At 39.1% G+C, this 17,061-nt stretch overlaps 2 protein-coding genes across 6 annotated transcripts in view; one reads left to right on the top strand and one right to left on the bottom strand.

Annotated features, from left to right (window-relative positions):
- The window catches only part of LOC126979528 (myrosinase 1-like), a 116,029-nt gene extending 102,204 nt beyond the window's left edge, over nt 1–13,825 (top strand). Inside the window, exon 7 of the mRNA XM_050828858.1 lies at nt 13,672–13,825. Within this exon, the coding sequence (XP_050684815.1) occupies nt 13,672–13,806 (135 nt within the window). The 3' untranslated portion in view covers nt 13,807–13,825. The remainder of the gene's footprint in view (nt 1–13,671) is intronic.
- Nucleotides 1–17,061, bottom strand: part of LOC126979532 (myrosinase 1-like) — a 116,595-nt gene that overhangs the window by 54,847 nt on the left and 44,687 nt on the right. The window lies entirely within an intron of this gene.

Here is a 17,061-nt window from a genome sequence, read left to right as displayed (position 1 = left end):
AATCTATCTGATTGCGGTGGTTGCCATCAGGGGAGGTCCAGGTATATAGGCGTCTAGGATGGTGTTTGGACATCGTGTTTGCTATGGCCATGTTGTTATCGGCTGCAAACTCTATGAGTCGTTCACCCCTTGGGTTACGAACACCATGGCCATAGTTCCCAACAATATGTCGTATGCCCGTATTCATTGTGGTGTTTCCCACCTTGGCGTTAAAGTCCCCAATGATGATTAATAGCTCTCTTTTGGGGATCTTAGCTATTGAAGACTCAAGTTGACAATAGAAGTCTTCTACTTCTTCATCTTTGGCAGAACTTGTAGGAGCATAGACTTGAATTATGTTGAGTGGGGTTGGTGATGCGCTAAGTTTAATGGAAATAATTCTATCATTAATTGGGTGATATCCAAGCACCAGCATAATAGATATTAGAACATGTCATTGAGTAGTTATCAATATGAGGTAAGTTGGGATTGGAGGAGAGCCAACATTACGTTAGTAGTAATGTCCGGTGGGATCTTGATTCTAGCTAATAAACATTAAAAATTCAGATATATTACGACCTATACTTCTTATATTTTGTGTAATTATTTTTAAACTGTTTATAGATGTTTCAAAATATAAATTACAATCTTCCGGCTCACAGGAGAAAGAGTTAAATAAATTCATTTCATCTAAGTTTGACGTAGTAGAACGTATGTCATCCATAATAAAAGATATAAAGAAGAGTTGTAGTTACGATTGAAGCGTACAATGAGATAACAAGTAGAATAGAAATCATTCGCGTATAATAATGTGTTAGTTGGAACGCATTTAATACTATTGTTATTGCTTATCTTAAAAAATGTTAAATTGGTTATCATAATATCTAAGCTGATAATAGAACAATGTTATTTGATGTGGACGAACCGTAAGTTTGTAAGTGAACGACACTAAACGTCTCCACATAAGTAGATAAAAAATGCACAGATCTTTGTTTGGAATGAAGTAGTAACTTATTTGTGTGGGAGTGTAGTGGTGAGTTATTATAATGAGAATGTAGCGGTACGCTTTTTCTGTGGGATAAGTATTGTGTAAAATAATAGTAAAGATATATGAATCTAATAATAAAAGTTGAGAGGCTAAGCATTAAATTTAAGAGTCTTTTTGTATAATTGCATATAGTCACTAGTCAGAGAGAGTTTGCACTAGAAATATCTGCCTTACAATTTATGCGAATCGATGGGTGTCCTTCTTTCTGCCGCAAGTACAGTTTTCCAAAAGATATCCAACAACTAGCAGTGCGGTGTTTTTTTACATATTCTCTAGCTAGATGATGAAGGTGTCTTGTTCTACTTGACAAATTATCCAAAACGTAGACTGGCTTACATTCGCCCTGAATCTTAAGGTGAGTAGTGTTAAGCTTATTTTTATTAGTTTTGTTAAAAGTACTCACTGACTTCATAAGCTTTTCCTTCAAAATTGATGTAGTAAAGTCCACAATTACAGAACCTGGTTCGTTGGACTTCTTTTTAATCCGAAATATGTTCAGTTACGGATTTCAGTATCTGGAATAGGCTGGCTTACAGTCTCGCCTAAGTTTTTCAGATAGACGCACAAATTGCCTTTTGTTTCAGTTGGAGAAGGCGGGATATTTCTTAATTCAACTGAAGAAGATGTAGAGTTTCTCTCAAGTACTTCAATTTTATTTTCATCATATTTATCAGACATAAAATCAAGAGATTTTTGAGTGTTAAGGTTTTGCTGTTTGATAGTACCGATATCTTGTTCTAATTTTTCATATTGCATATATTGTTTTCTTTGTATCTCACACAGCAATTCTTTTAACTTAGCATTGGCTATCTCATCATGTTTCCTCTTATTCCTCCTCGTGACATAGGAACGTTGATCCGAATCGGATGCGATTTTATCCGTATCAGAGTCTTGAGTACATTTACTGATAGATATCTTGGGCGTTGATAGTTTATCTGCCATTCCGATGATTTAAGTATACTATTATTAATACAAATCGCTATTGCTAATACAAATTGAACAGGCGTTATATAGTATAAAGCAACCAGGCATTTTAGATTGAGGGTAAATGAATATTATTGTCTCATTACAATTTACGTAAAATCACTGTATTTAAAACTTGTTTATTTTGTATTTCACTGACTGTGACCGAAAATACACTTTTCACTGATTATATGCTGAGTAATTTATATCTCAACACCACTTTAAATTAGTATGTAACACTTTAAACTATTTTTAATCAATTAAATTTGCAGCAACGTGACTCAACACGACTATTCCTAATGTAAAAGTTTTAAGTGCGGTTGAACAAAATACGTTAGTGCAGTGTGCAAATGAATGACTCATCACAAGTGACTATCATAATAATAAATCTCAGATAAATAAACCCACTGCGTTATCACAGTATAATGAAATATTTGACAAATTGACTAATTTCGACATAATATTCGCAAGTTCGTACGGCGTAGCGTGTATAGTACCGAACATCGGAGCGTGTGACGCCGAGTACGATCCCCGTTGGAAATTTATTTATATATTTATTTTATTTCTCTTTCCTAATTTAAGACGTTTTCGTTATAAGTTTTCTTTGGTTATCGTTTTTCTTTTTTATTATTGTCAAAATTATTAATATTAACAATTTTCCTTCAGACAAAAAAATAAGAGCAACAACAAACAAAATGACCATGAAAATATTACCATTCGAAAAAGGCTTAAAAATCTAATTCTTTAAGCATTATATCCACCTCAAATATATCGCTTCTAGACACAACTGTAATGAGTCTACCTGACACATCACTAGATGAAACAATTACTTGCCTAAACGATAAAATAAAGGAGCTTACGATTGAGCTTCGCTCTCACCAGGAAATTGAAAATATCAGCCATGACAATAGACAGTTAACGTTGGAAGTAGAGAAATGCAATAGAATTATTCAAATTTATAAAAAATTAGGAGAAGAGAATCATACAAATCCTGCTCAAAACACGGGTAGGAAAGAAAAAAAAATATCAGTAACTACTAGCAATACGCCGATACAGTTAACTTTTGACAAAAAAAAAGGAGTAAAAAAAATGGTACAAATATTTTACTCCCAGAAACAGCGCAGACACAGGAATCAAATCAGGTGACAACAGACACAGATAAATTTAAATAAATCACTTTTGACTGAGAAAAAGTATCATGTTACTGAACTAAAACAGAACAAGAGAGCAATTCAAAATAAGCCTGAGGGAGTAGTTGAGGGCAAAATCTAAAAAGAGGACCTACTGAAGCTTTCACTGTTATTTCAGCTTATCTTCTGCCTAACAAATAAATATAAGACACAGATATCAATGCATTACTCGGCCACGGCCACAGTCATTGTGGGCGGCGATCTTAACGCCAAACACTCCAGCTGGAACAGTAGAGCCACAAATAGAAACGGAATTTTATTAGATTATCTTACAGACACGCTGAACTTTCCAGAAATAGCACCTGACGAACCAACACGACATCCGGATATCATCGCGCACCGACCCGATATACTAGACGTTGCCTTACTTAAAAACGTAACGCTCAATGTAAATTCAATCGAAGTTTTTCACGAATTAGAGTCAGACCACCGGCCCGTTGTCCTAAATCTTGGCCCACCGGTTAACTTTCAACCACCAACGAAAACAGTGATCGACTGGCAACGGCTGGAAAAGGATCTCGAGACTATCAAGTCCGACGACCTTGACCTTATTCCGGTATAAGGTCAATCATCGTCATCGACTCGGTTGACTCGGCTCACAGTGCTATCTCTCATGTGACGTCACATATTCAGAATAGGATCAAGGCCTGCTCCAGGCAGGTCAACGATGCAACCGCATTGCCTAAATCTGCCACCAGAGGTCAGGGACTTACTCACGCAGAAACACAGAGCCACTAGAGTTTACGATAGATATCCGTCGGTCGAGAATAGGCGCCACCTCCGCTACCTAAAGCGGGTGGTACGGGAACGTATCGCGGTACTCCGCGGCGAACGTTGGGACCGCTTGCTCGGCAACCTTAAGCCATCACATGTGGCTTTCTGGAAGCTGCCTCGCGCGTTCAAACAGCAGCCGCCCACTGTCATGCCTCCTTTGGATAGACCGGGACTGCAGCCGGCGCTCGATGACGATGAGAAGGCTGAATGCCTCGCCGATAGTGTCGAGAGTCAGTGCTCTCCAAATGCAGCAGCCAACCCGACACACGTTGACGAAGTTGATCGTGAAGTTGAACGTCGCTCCGCTCTGAGCCCTTCAGGCGATGTAATAAAACCCACCTCTTACGAAGAGGTGACTAATTATTAAGGAGCTTTTCTCCCTCGACTCTTATTACTTTATTAGTTACCATTTTTAATATTATTTTGTCTAAAAGCGCGTTCCCCGAACAATGGAAGGATTCCATTGTTTTCAGTATCCCAAAACCCAACAAACATAAAGCTAATCCGAGTAGCTATAGGCCAATTAGCTTAATTAACTCGATCGGGAAACTTTACGAAAGATTAATTCTCGCGCGTCTTAATCATTACATCGCGGAGCTTAACCTGATACGCGACATACAGTTCGGATTCAGAACCACTCACTCGTGTCCCCAGCAGGCTCACCGACTCACCGAGTAAATTCTCATATGGCGTCAATTTCACGCTACCACGGCAGCCGTGTTTTTCGAAATGGCCTTCGACAAGGTATGGCACAACGGCTTAGTATTCAAGCTGTATCAACTGCGAGTGCCAGACAGGCTCGTGCGCATCATACGAGCCTACCTTAGTGATCGCTGCTTCCGATATCGAGTAGAGGGCACCCTATCTTCATCGAGACCCATCAGGTCTAGTGTGCCACAGGGTTCAGTCCTCTCTCCCACTTTTTTCTCGTTCTTCACTAGCGACATTCCCAAGTTTCCGAGTGTCCAGCAGGCTCAGTACGCTGATGATACGGTACTCTACTTTGATTCCGCTCTTTTGAACCGCTCAACCTTGAGCAAGAACATTAAAGTGCTTCAAGCCGCCATCGATGAACTAGGCAACTGGTTCAGAAAATGGCGGATTGAAGTGAACCCCACCAAGAGTGCAGCGGTACTCTTCGGTAACGCGAATAGCATCCGCGCTTAAAAAAAGACCGACCGACGTTATTAAATTGTATGGAACACCCATACCGTGGGTGAAGGATTACAAGTACTTAGGAGTCACGTTCAACAGCAATATGAACTTCAAGAAACATATCGATACGGTACGCAATGGAGCCCGATTTGTCCTCAGTCGCCTTTATCCACTTGTGTGTGGGCGGAGCAAACTTCCGCTCAAACACAAAGTGACGCTGTACAAAACCATCGTACGGCCTAGACTGTCATACGCAAGCGTCGTGTTCGCGCACACCCGACCGAGCTACTTACATCGTTTGCAAGTAGTTCAAAATAAATTCACACGCATGGCGTGGTTCATCCGAAACGTAGATCTTCACCGCGATCTAGAGCTTCCGACGATAGCTCAACACTTTAAAGAGATCTCGCGACGCTTCTTTGACAAGGCGCCTAACCATCCCAACATCTTGGTTAGGAATGCATATGGGTACACCCCCCGTTACCATAGTCTCAACCCAATATGACGTCCCAGGCACGTCACGGTAGACCCTGATGACAACATCATCACGCGAACGCGGCACCTACACGAACACCGACACAGACACGCACACACCGCCTTCGCAGGCGTAGGCGCGGTCAACCGCCGCAAGCCACTGGCACTCGTCACTCTGACGATGGCCAGCGGCCCGCAACCTAGATACACCACATATTTTTTGATACCCGACGAGACGTTAGTCCTCGTCCTGTAAGCGTTTCACTCCACTCACACTCACTCACAGACTGACATACACCACTTACACAATCACAAACACACTCCACAAACAGACACAAACTCAAACATACATGCACACAAACTTTTACACTACTTACATACATCACAAACATACATACATGCATACACTCATTAACACATACATACACACTTACATACATTACACAAAACATCACCACACTCGCCGGCGAGTGAGTTCTTCTCATCTTTTCATCTTTCATTTTCATTTTCAATCTCTCTCCTTCCCACAAGCACACAGCCGGTCCGAGGTTCGAGTCTCCTTAGGAGACGCCCCGCGACTGTTGTTGCGTAGTCTTTGCGGCCTCCACGGCCCATGTCCTATGTCGCTGTAAAAGCATGGCTAACAGCATAGAGGAGGTTTTAGTCGGTATTGGGTGTCCGCTTACGCAGACACTCGAGTCCGATATATTACGCCCCGTTCCGGGGCGTAATTACGTAACTGCATTTCCTCCTCTCGAAAAAAAAAAAATACTTTTTTTTATTAGGTTCACAAAACGGATATACTCTTAATATTGTATAAATCAGAAAAATACGTTAACATGTTGGGGCTAGTGCCTCCTTCTGGAAGTGAACACAGCATGCTTTTAAATGTGATCTAGATTTTATATAAAACTAAAAACATTAACTTAAACTAGATGAACACAATTCAACCCCACAGTCCCCTAGCCAATAATCCGCTTTTTCTAGCAGAAGTCTTCTGAACCTCGGGACTGACGGATTGAATATGTCTACCTTCTGACAGACTTCATTATATAAAGAACAAATGCGATATAAACTAGAATGTTGACCATAATTTGTGCGTGTTATGGGTAGACTGAACGTTTTCCTATTAATAATACGGCTGCAATACCGTGGGACAGCCAAGGTAATTTTTCTTAATAATAGAGGACTGTCTATGTGGCCATGAATCAGTTTGTGTAAAAAGACAAGGTCTAACACTTTCCTACGCTGTACAAGAGACGTCATGCCAAAATGCACAAGTCTATATTCGTAGCAGTCTAATCGACGACAAAGATTACTTGAATATGAGAGATGATATAAGAATTTCGCACCTGTTCTAACCTCTTAATATGAACTTTGTAAGAAGAGTTCCACACCGGACTGCAATACTCTAAAAGACTACGCACGTAGCTGTTAAAAAGTATCTTCGACACATCAGGGTCGTTGCAAAATATAGTTTGTCTAATCACAAAACCTGAAAGACGAGATGCCTTTTTGGAAATGTAGTCAATGTGCTCTCTTAAATCTCATTTTGTGTCAACCATGACGCCTAAATCTCGCATTGTACTAATTTCTGTTAGTGGACACGCATTTATGAAGTAAGTTAGTAGTGAAGAATTTCATTTTCGAGAAAAGTTTAAAGTAAAAACATTTTGAAGAATTTAAAACCATCCTATTACTAACACACCAATCGCAGATCGTATTTAGATCACTTTGTAATATGATCGTATCTTCTGTAGATTTAATTTCACGATAAATTTTTAAGTCGTCTGCAAATATTTAAAATTTTAATTTAGTCGCTAGATCGTTCCAGAGACGAAGAAAAAAAGGGGCCCTAAATGGGAGCCCTGTGGAACCCCTGATGGCACGGCTCTTGAAATTGACTTAAAGCCACGGATATGGATAATTTGGGAACGGTTCTGCAAATAGGATTCGCATCACCGCAGTAGAGAGCCACATATTCCTTCGTGACCAAGTTTTTCTATGAGCAGTACGTGGTCAAACACACCGAAGGCTTTTGATAAATCAGTGTAAATAGCATGCAATTCATGACCATCTGTGAAAGCTTGAGTAATGTCACTAACAAAATCCACAAGATTCGATGTAGTTAATCTACCAGGTAGAAATCCATGCGGTATGAGCAAGGGTTTAAGGTGGAAAAAAATATTTTTCTGAACGAGTAATTCAAACAGCTTACCGATAGCAGACAAAATTGAGATGGGCCGGTAGTTAGTAATATCTCGAGGATCTCCCTTCTTGTGAATTGGACTGATGTGCGCAACCTTCCATCTTGAGGGAAAAGTTCCACATAGTAAAGACTTATTGAAGATGATTCGTAGCGGCTCAGCCAATTTTGTGCCACAGGCCTTTAAGAAACTAGGAGGTATAGAATCTGGACCAGGACTTTTATTTACATCTAGGCTTTTCAGCGCTGATATGACATCTGAGTTTGTGAAACGACATAAACTAAGTGACATGTGGCATTCGACGATTTCATTGTGTTTAGTTCTTGGATTTTGGTCATGCTGATAGGTTGAGTGAAAGTATTCTGAAAAAAAATTGGCAATCTGCTGGCCACCTTGAACGCTTTGATCTAAGTAAGTCAGTTCATCCGGTATGTCGCTGCTATTTGATCTTAGAGATTTTATGAAAGACCAAAAGTATTTAGGATCCTTCTTGATTAAATTTTTGGCTTCTGATTTCAACCTATTTATATCAGTCGTTAGGATTTTGTCACATCTCTCGCGGAGTAACCTATATATAAACTGATCCATTGGATTGCCAAACATTTTAAATCTACGATGGTACTTTGCCTTTTCCTCCAAACTCTGGATCAACAACGATCGACTGAACCAAAATAGGAAATTGCTCCGACCTTTCGTACTCATTGGAACATTCTTATTAATGATGGATGTAAGTATGTCATAGAAAACGTCTACTGTCTCATCGACTGTTAAACTAGGATCGAGAGTTTCCTCCCAGTTAATGTTATCTAGCTCGTTTCTAATGATGTCATATTAATTAGCTTTGCTTAAATAAGCCTGGGTGTTTTTTTTATTTTTGGGGGCCTCAATGTTGCACCCACAATATTAACGGAAATACCTAGTACCGGGTGATGCGTCTCCAAATCCACTAGTGGGACACCCTGGGTCACTGATACTAGTTTCGGTGAGTTTGAAATAACTATAATCTAAGAATCTGCCATTTAAGTTTGGTACTGCACACATTTGGTGGAGATCTTTGAGAAAAGAGACAGAAAGAGAATCGATAAGCAAGGCGTCTGTCTTATCTGTAGGAGAGCTAGGAATCAGAGAGCATAAGTTTCAGTCTGTACAGTGAGACCAGTGGAGGTACGGCCTATTATAATCACCTACTAAAAGAAGTATAGAATCTTTTAACATTTTGTGTTGTATAACATTTATTACATTATTCATTAAATTTTCTAAAGAAACATACTTAGGATAAAGGGAGGAACGTATAAAGTACAAATACATAATTCCACTTTTGAGTTACCGTGGCCAAACTTACCCGTAATCCATAGGTTCTCGTTAGTAGACTAATGTTTATGTTTTCAGTCGTAACAGGAATTCGAATTTCCTGGCAATATTCCATTCTTCGATGTTTTCGGGAAGTTCTTTTGACCCTGCTAATTTCAGACTTATTTTAACTTTGCTTCAACAGCTACAAAGGCATTTTTGTAAATTAATGAACAAAAATCAACAATTAATGCGGGTACTAGACTCATTGAGCACATCGTCACATTGCATTTGACTGCGTCCACCATGAAACTTTACTCCTAAAACTAAAGCATTATGGAGTGAAAAATAGAGCCCTAAATCTGTTATAATCGGTCTTCAGGTAAACCTGTGGGAATAGGTGTTTCACAGGGTTCTATTCTCGGTCCTTTCTTGTTTCTTATATATATTAACGATCTACCGTTTGTGGTAGATGATAGCAATGAGGTTGTATTGTTTGCTGATGATACTTTACTTATTTTTAAAGTGAAGCGACGTGCAGATATTGATGACGAGGTAAACAACGCACTCTCAAAGATAGTGCGTTGGTTTGAGACGAATAATCTGCACTTAAACAGTAAAAATACAAAGTGTTTACGATTCATTTCACCACACACAGCGGAGGCACAAACCAACGTACTTATAAATGCCCAGAGATTGGAACTTGTGGACACTACGGTCTTCTTGGGTATCACGTTAGATAAAAAAGCTTCAGTGGGGTCCACATATTGCCCATCTAGCAGATAGACTCAGCTCTGCGGCATATGCCGTTAGAAAGATTAGAGAGTACACGAATGATGCGACCGCTAGATTAGTGTGCTTCAGTTATTTTTACAGCATCATGACGTACGGTATTTTACTTTCATGCTACTGACATTGATATAGTGTTTGCTCTGCAGGAGCTGTTCATGCTATATATCAGCTTGGTTATACACAGTCTCTCAAAGAAAAATTTAAAGAAATAAATATTATGACTGTTCATTGTCAGTACATTTATGAAAATTTAATATACATTCACAAAAATCGTCACCTTTTGCTCTCAATTAACTGATTCTAGTAGGCTTAAGTGTTTCTAATAGCTTTAAGGGTAAATGTATACACTTCTATAAAGTCCCAGCCACTGTTCAGGCATTATCTATAAATAAATTTAAATGTTTTATAAAAAATATCCATTTTTTTCGTAAGTCCTATTACTCCACAGCTGAATATCTAAATGATCGGACAGCGCGGGACTAGATTGTGTATATTTTATAGCGATAATAAATAATTTTATTGAAAAGAACGCAAAAAAAAGAATGCTGGGAGAGTTTCTTGCGCCGCTTCTTCTCTCTCAGTGCGCCGTTTGTTTTCGAAGCGGTATTAGTATTTAATATATTAAAAATGACCTCAAAAAGAATTCTAAAGGAATCAATTTTGAGAAAATTTATGCCTTTCCATGCATTTCTGTCTAATTAAGGGTCAGATAATTTCTGACGTTATTAATCCTATAGTTGATGAAATTAAGGTAAATGACTCTGACAGCAAAAGAGGGTGATACAGCTGCTGTGTTGATTAGGATCCATTTCTTCAGGTATGGCTTGTTGTTGTTGCACATATACATCTGAGCCTTACCTTCAACTACCTCTCCCGTTAGTAGGGGACTTGCTCCTTCACATATATTCGCGGTATGATTCTATAATAAAATAACGTCTTAGTAATCACATTATCTGACATCAAGGGGGAGCATTCGTACAGTATGAATCCACTCCATTCATATCTGTACGAAGGTGCCCCAACCCAAATATTTGACAAACCAATGTAATATTAAAATAGCCGTCAAAGTTAGCCCAAAACGAACACTGACATTATAAAATATGGCATCAACTCATGAGCCATAAGAAATTAGAACACAATTTGATAAAAAAAATTTGGTATTAGAAACGTTCAAAGGTACATCGAAAAAATACTTACGCAACGTGAAAACACGTAACGCCTCGTTGCAACGAAACTCGTAGTTGTACTATCACGCCGCTCCCGCGGTTAGACTATACGCATAAAAGGGGGAGTCACGCACATAAATACAAACGCATGAGTGCGTTGGATAGTAATAATATAACCACTGCACGATTGCTCCATCTATACGAATCCTTCCTGCTCTCCCTAACTTCAAAAAATTCGCATACACTTTTTGAAAGGACTGTAAGCTCTTGTGATTCCTATGGTATTTAAATAGCGTTCTGTCAAACAATTCTATTAAATAAAATACTTGACGAACTTGCCCTGTGCTTCTCAGAGGCATTTAAAGAATAGTGAAGTCCCAGGCCCAAGGGTGTCGTAATAGACGCCTTAGGGCTTCTTTGCAGGTTGCCGGCTAGATTATGAGTACCGCAACGGCGCCTTTTACTAACGTAAAACAGTAATGTGTAAATATTACTGTGTTTTGATCTGAAGGTCACTCTAACTAGTGAAATTATTGAGCAAATGAGATTTAACATCTTATGTCTCAATATGTCGAGCGCAATTGTACTTAGTGTCGCTCAGTACTTTTGAGTTTTTCATGAATCCTAACGGGCACTGCATTGATAATGACATAATGAGCAGGGCTATACCATCAGCTAAACATCGTGCTCGTGTCGCCCCTTGTTGTCATATAAATAGTAAGTTTTTTGAAATAGGCGTTCCTTTGCGGAAATCCATAATTATTCCAAAACATTTGAGTTTCCTTTAGTGTTAATTCCGCCAATATTTGTCTTTAAACAAATCGACACGTGTTTCGCCTCTACACGAGGACAGGACGTGTTGTCTCGTTAATGTGTCCTTCCGAACGAATCACAATATTAATCGAATATGTAATGGCAACGATCTATTAAATAATTCCGAAAAATCCGGCGTTTATAAACTAAGTTGTGACACTTGTAACGGGGTATATATCGATCAAACAGGTCCAACATTCGAAATTAGACTAAAGGAACATATAGCCGCATTTAGGAATAATCATCCCGAAAAATCACACTTCGCGAAACATTTAATTGACACCGGTCACTTACTCGGAAACAATAATAATTTGAATATTTTACATACATGTGAAAAAGGATTTCACTTGAATGTGTTAGAGCAATTAGAAATAAAACACAAAAATAACATGTGTATATTGTTGAATGAACAAACAAATTTGGTCCCTTCACCATTGTTACGTATCTCTTCCGGGGGTAATACGTCACATAGCCGACCAATCAGCGCGTCATTTCACGAGATGAGGGTATGAAAGTCTCGTGCTAGATTTTGGCGTGACAACACGTCCTGAGGATGCCTCGTGTAGAGGCGAAACACGTGGCGTTTGTTTAAAGACAAATATTGGCGGAATTAACATTAAAGAAAACTAAAACATTTGAATAAAAATTGTAGTAAAAGTTTAGACAATTCGAAAATCGTTAATCATGTTTATTTGGATCTTTTGGTGATACAATATGGAATGAGGTCTTCCCCTTTATTAACTCTGATGACTATGTGCCTGTATCATCGAATCTTGATACCTTCGTGTTGTTGGATATCGTTCACCCTACGGTCTACTCTTCTTGTCCTTTCTAATAATATACCGGCTTTCACTTTTTCTTTCCTATGATTAAAGTACTTCAGGTCGAATAATAGCATTCCCGGTCATCAGTAATTCCATGCATTGCTCTCTTCATACCCCTCTGGGTGACTCGAAGTCTACAGATTCCCTTCTTTGTATAGTTTTGTATAAGAGCCATCCTTTTTTTTTTCATACATTAGCACGCACATGACTCACTAGTCGAAAAATTTATTATCCTTGTTTAATTGGCTAGATGACAGCCATACTCAATATATGCGCTTTGTAGAGCACTAGAATGTGTGCCAACTTGAAGAGTGGCTGTGATCTATTTATGAGGCCCAGCTACATGCTTGTTCCAGTACCGCGGAATTGGCAATCGCTCGATATTTCGAGATCCAGTTGCTAGGTGAGCCATTAAAGGAAGTAATTTCGAAAGTTTCCGTAACATCGTACAAGTTATAAAACTATGTGGTGTTTTATATACTTTTGTGTGTTTTACTTTATTAATAGAAATTATGGCATCTTGACAGTCGATATCTTGTGGATTATTTTGTGCTTTCGTAACGTCAATTTTAAGACAACTCTGTCGAAATTTAAGCTGTCTAACTATTTCAGATTACAAGATCCGCTGACTCACAGACATCTCATGGTGTGGACGGACATTTTTCATAATTTTGCAACATTTCTTGACTTCCAATTTTAAAATCAGGAAATCGAGGGCTTTATCTTTTTATTTTTAAGTTATCAATAAATTTATCATTTGCTATCAGATGTCAAATGACCTTGCGGGTTACATGAATGATTCACAGTCATCACAGCATACATCACTGCGACAAAAACATAACAATAGGGTCTCAAAAACGGTTAACGCACCTTTTAACATTAATTATAATGTTGATGACTTAAATATAATTTTTTGTAAATATTGCAGCGTCAGGTTTACCAAGTAGACAAGAACGACCCCGAAAGACCACGTACTCCACGAAAACAGTGCTAGTATACAAGGAGATCATCAGGAGTAGAGTGATAGATCCAGAATATAATCCAGACCCATACGAGACAGATGGAAGCTACGTCATCAAAACCTCCTGCGTCTTTGTAATAACTCTAGCATTACTTAATATTATATTATAGAATAAATAATTATGAACTATTTACCTTTTTCATTACGTAGTTCGAATGACGATCCAGTGCTGTTTTTATTACCGGTTAACTCCCATAGATAAATAAAATATGCGAAGTTTTGCAATCTTAATATTAAAACAAAAGGAAAATTTTTAACCGACTTCCAAAAGGAGGAGGTTATCAATTCGATCAGTTTTTTTAAATATGTATGTACACCGATTACTCTGAGATTTATGATTTACGATTTAAGTAATTCTTCTTTTGTTTGATGCGAAATAGATGCCATTTGGTCTCATAAAAATTTTACATAATTTGGCCTAGTAGTTTTCATTTTATGAACATTTATATGAAAATTTTCGTCTACCTGTATGTCATAATTTTTTTCTGTGTACGGCGTTTTTTAGAGTTTTCATTTAAGTTGATTATATATTATTATTAACTGACACTAAAACGTAAAAAATAAAAAATAAACTACGTTTAAAAACACCGACTTCAAAAACTGAAAAGTATCAAATAACTAAAAATTTAATTTAATCACCTCTTATGCAAACCTTTACCTTTAATATGAATAAAATACTATTATTTGTATGTGCTACATATTGATAGCTTTGAAGTCGGTGCCAAGCCAAATGTAATAAAGGTACACTACACTCGCCAAGCGTGACTTTGAGCGGGATAGCTTCGTCTAGAAAAAAACAACCCATGCGGACAGACACGCATGGCCTGACAACCTAAATAAATACAGTAAGTAAGCTGTTTATAATATTAAATTTTATTTTGTTTAGGGCTTGGCACTGACTCAAAACCTGTCAATAGGTAGCACATATAAATAATAGTATTTTATTAATATTAAAGGTAAAGGTTTGGATAAGGGGTGTATTAAACTAAATTTTTAGTTATTTGATACTTTTCAGTTTTTGAAGTCGGTCTTTTTATACGTAGTTTATTTTTTATTTCCTTTCACTTTGTGTGTGAATACGGTATATAATGATCTGACTATGTTTATAATTTAGATCTTTTTATTAGAGTATTTTCACCAGTGTGAGGCTCCTTTGCACAGGATGCCGGCTAGATTATGGGTACCACAACGGCGCCTATTTCTGTCGCGAAGCAGTAATGTGTAAGCATTATTATATTTCGGTCTGAAGAGAGCCATACTGCCGTCAATAGCATAAACACAGTAAGTCGGGTTTTGGCCAAAAATGAGTTAGATATACAGCTGCAATCACGAAAACGAGCTCTACATTTGTGTCTATCGTCTATCCATTCGTTTGTATCTCTCTTTAAACCAAAGTTAAAAATTTAAAATTAACAGTAAGTAAAGATTTTTTTAATAATGCATAGCATATGGTATAGTATGGTATAGGGGCTCCTGTTTCCGCAATTAAACCACTAGCATGGGTCCATTTTGCGTGCAGTAATGGCCGGTTACTCCAACCAGCCCAGCTCCTTCCAGAAGTTCAGAACATTCCTGGGGTGTTCACAGACTTCTTGGAGCGACCTTGTATTGGTTAAGGTTTTTGCCCGTTGCACCCCCGCACATTCATGTTTTCAAGGTGTTTGTTCCAAAGCAACTTACTATCCAGTATAACACCCAGGTATTTAACTTCTTTAGTAAGGCTTAGTTCGGTGTTGAACAGCTTTGGTAATGTTAGATTACCAAGGCTGCGTTTGTTAGTGAATAGTATTAGTTCCGTCTTTGACGGATTAGCTGTGAGTTTGTGTTGCGCGCACCATTCTTCCAAAATCTTAAAAGCAGATCTCATGAGGCTACATAAGACGTTCTCGACTGGTCCTGTTATTAGAATGGCGAGGTCGTCAGCATAGCCCACCGTGTACAGTTTCTTTTTGTTTAGCCTTGTGATGAGCTCATCTACCACAAGGTTCCAGAGCAGCGGCGAGAGTACCCCTCCTTGTGGGCAGCCCGTTGCCACCACACGTCTAGTACTGGTGTTCACAGTAAATCGTATCGCCCTATGCCTCAACATGCTGTCTATCCACCCGGCAATTGTAGGATCTACATCATGAGCGGCTAGCGCTCGGCCTATGCTAGTGAAAGGGGTTTTGTCGAAGGCGCCTTCGATATCAATAAAAGCACCTAAGGTTGATTGCTTACGTGATAATCCTTTCATTGCGAGAGATGTTACGCAATAGAGTGCGGATTCGGTTGATCTGCCCTGAGTATAGGCGTGTTGGTTGTCATGTAGCGGTTTTTGTATGAGGGCATTTTCCCTAATATCCCTATCGCAGAGTCTCTCTAGAGTCTTCAACAAAAATGATGTGAGAGTGATTGGCCTGTACGATTTGGGATTTGTGTAATCACTTTTGCCAGGCTTAGGGATAAATACCACTTTTACCTCCCTCCACTGGAGCGGTATGTATTTGTAGGCCAGGCATGCCCTATAGATTGCAGTTAAATGCGTTACTAGCGGCCCCATACCGCTCCATTGTAGCAGTCCTTGGAAGATCCCGTCCAGGCCTCCTGATTTAAATGGAAGAAAGCTGTTAATTGCCCACATTACCTTGTCTTTGTCTACCACCCTCTGAGCTGTGGTCCAATCCGTTTGATCCGGTGTGTTGCTCTGCGACGCCACTTCCTCCCACGTCTGGTTGTTGGTGATGCGGCATCCAGGGAAGTGAGTTTGCAGGAGTAGTTCGCAGGTCTCGGGGTCGGATTTGGTGTATGTGCCGTTAGATTTTTTCAAGCAACCTAGATTACGCTCTGGGTCACGTGAAAGGATGTTTTTTACTTTAGCCGCTTGGTTTGTGGATTCAATGTTAGTACAGAAGCGTCTCCAGCTTTCTCTCTTCCTTTCGTGGATGCGCCTCTTGAAACGATATTGGGCCTGTTTATATGCATCCCAGTCGTCTGGTGCCCGAGTATTTTTGGCTCTGTTGAACAGCTTCCTTACTTTGCAGCGCAGCCTATCTAACTCTGGACCCCACCACACACTTTTGTCGATTGAGTTGGGCTTTGTCGAAGTAAGAGGACACGTCTGTTCATAGCTGTTGATAAGTGTTTGAGTTATGTTAGTTACATGAGTTTCTATACCTGCGGTACCGTTATAATCGTCTGGTAGGGAAATGGCCATAAGCTCATTTCTCACCAATCTGTCGTATTTGGTGCGGTCCGTTTTGCGCGGGTTCCGCCTTGGCAGGGCAGGTTTGATGTTTAAGCGAAGGTTGAACCTAATCCATCTGTGATCCGAGCATGAAGGTTCGTCTGACACGTGCCAGTCATTGACGAGAGAAGAGACATGGTCG

The sequence above is a fragment of the Leptidea sinapis genome, chromosome 3, assembly GCF_905404315.1.
Source record: "Leptidea sinapis chromosome 3, ilLepSina1.1, whole genome shotgun sequence".
NCBI lineage: Eukaryota > Metazoa > Arthropoda > Insecta > Lepidoptera > Pieridae > Leptidea > Leptidea sinapis.
This window is presented reverse-complemented; position numbering and strand designations above follow the sequence as displayed.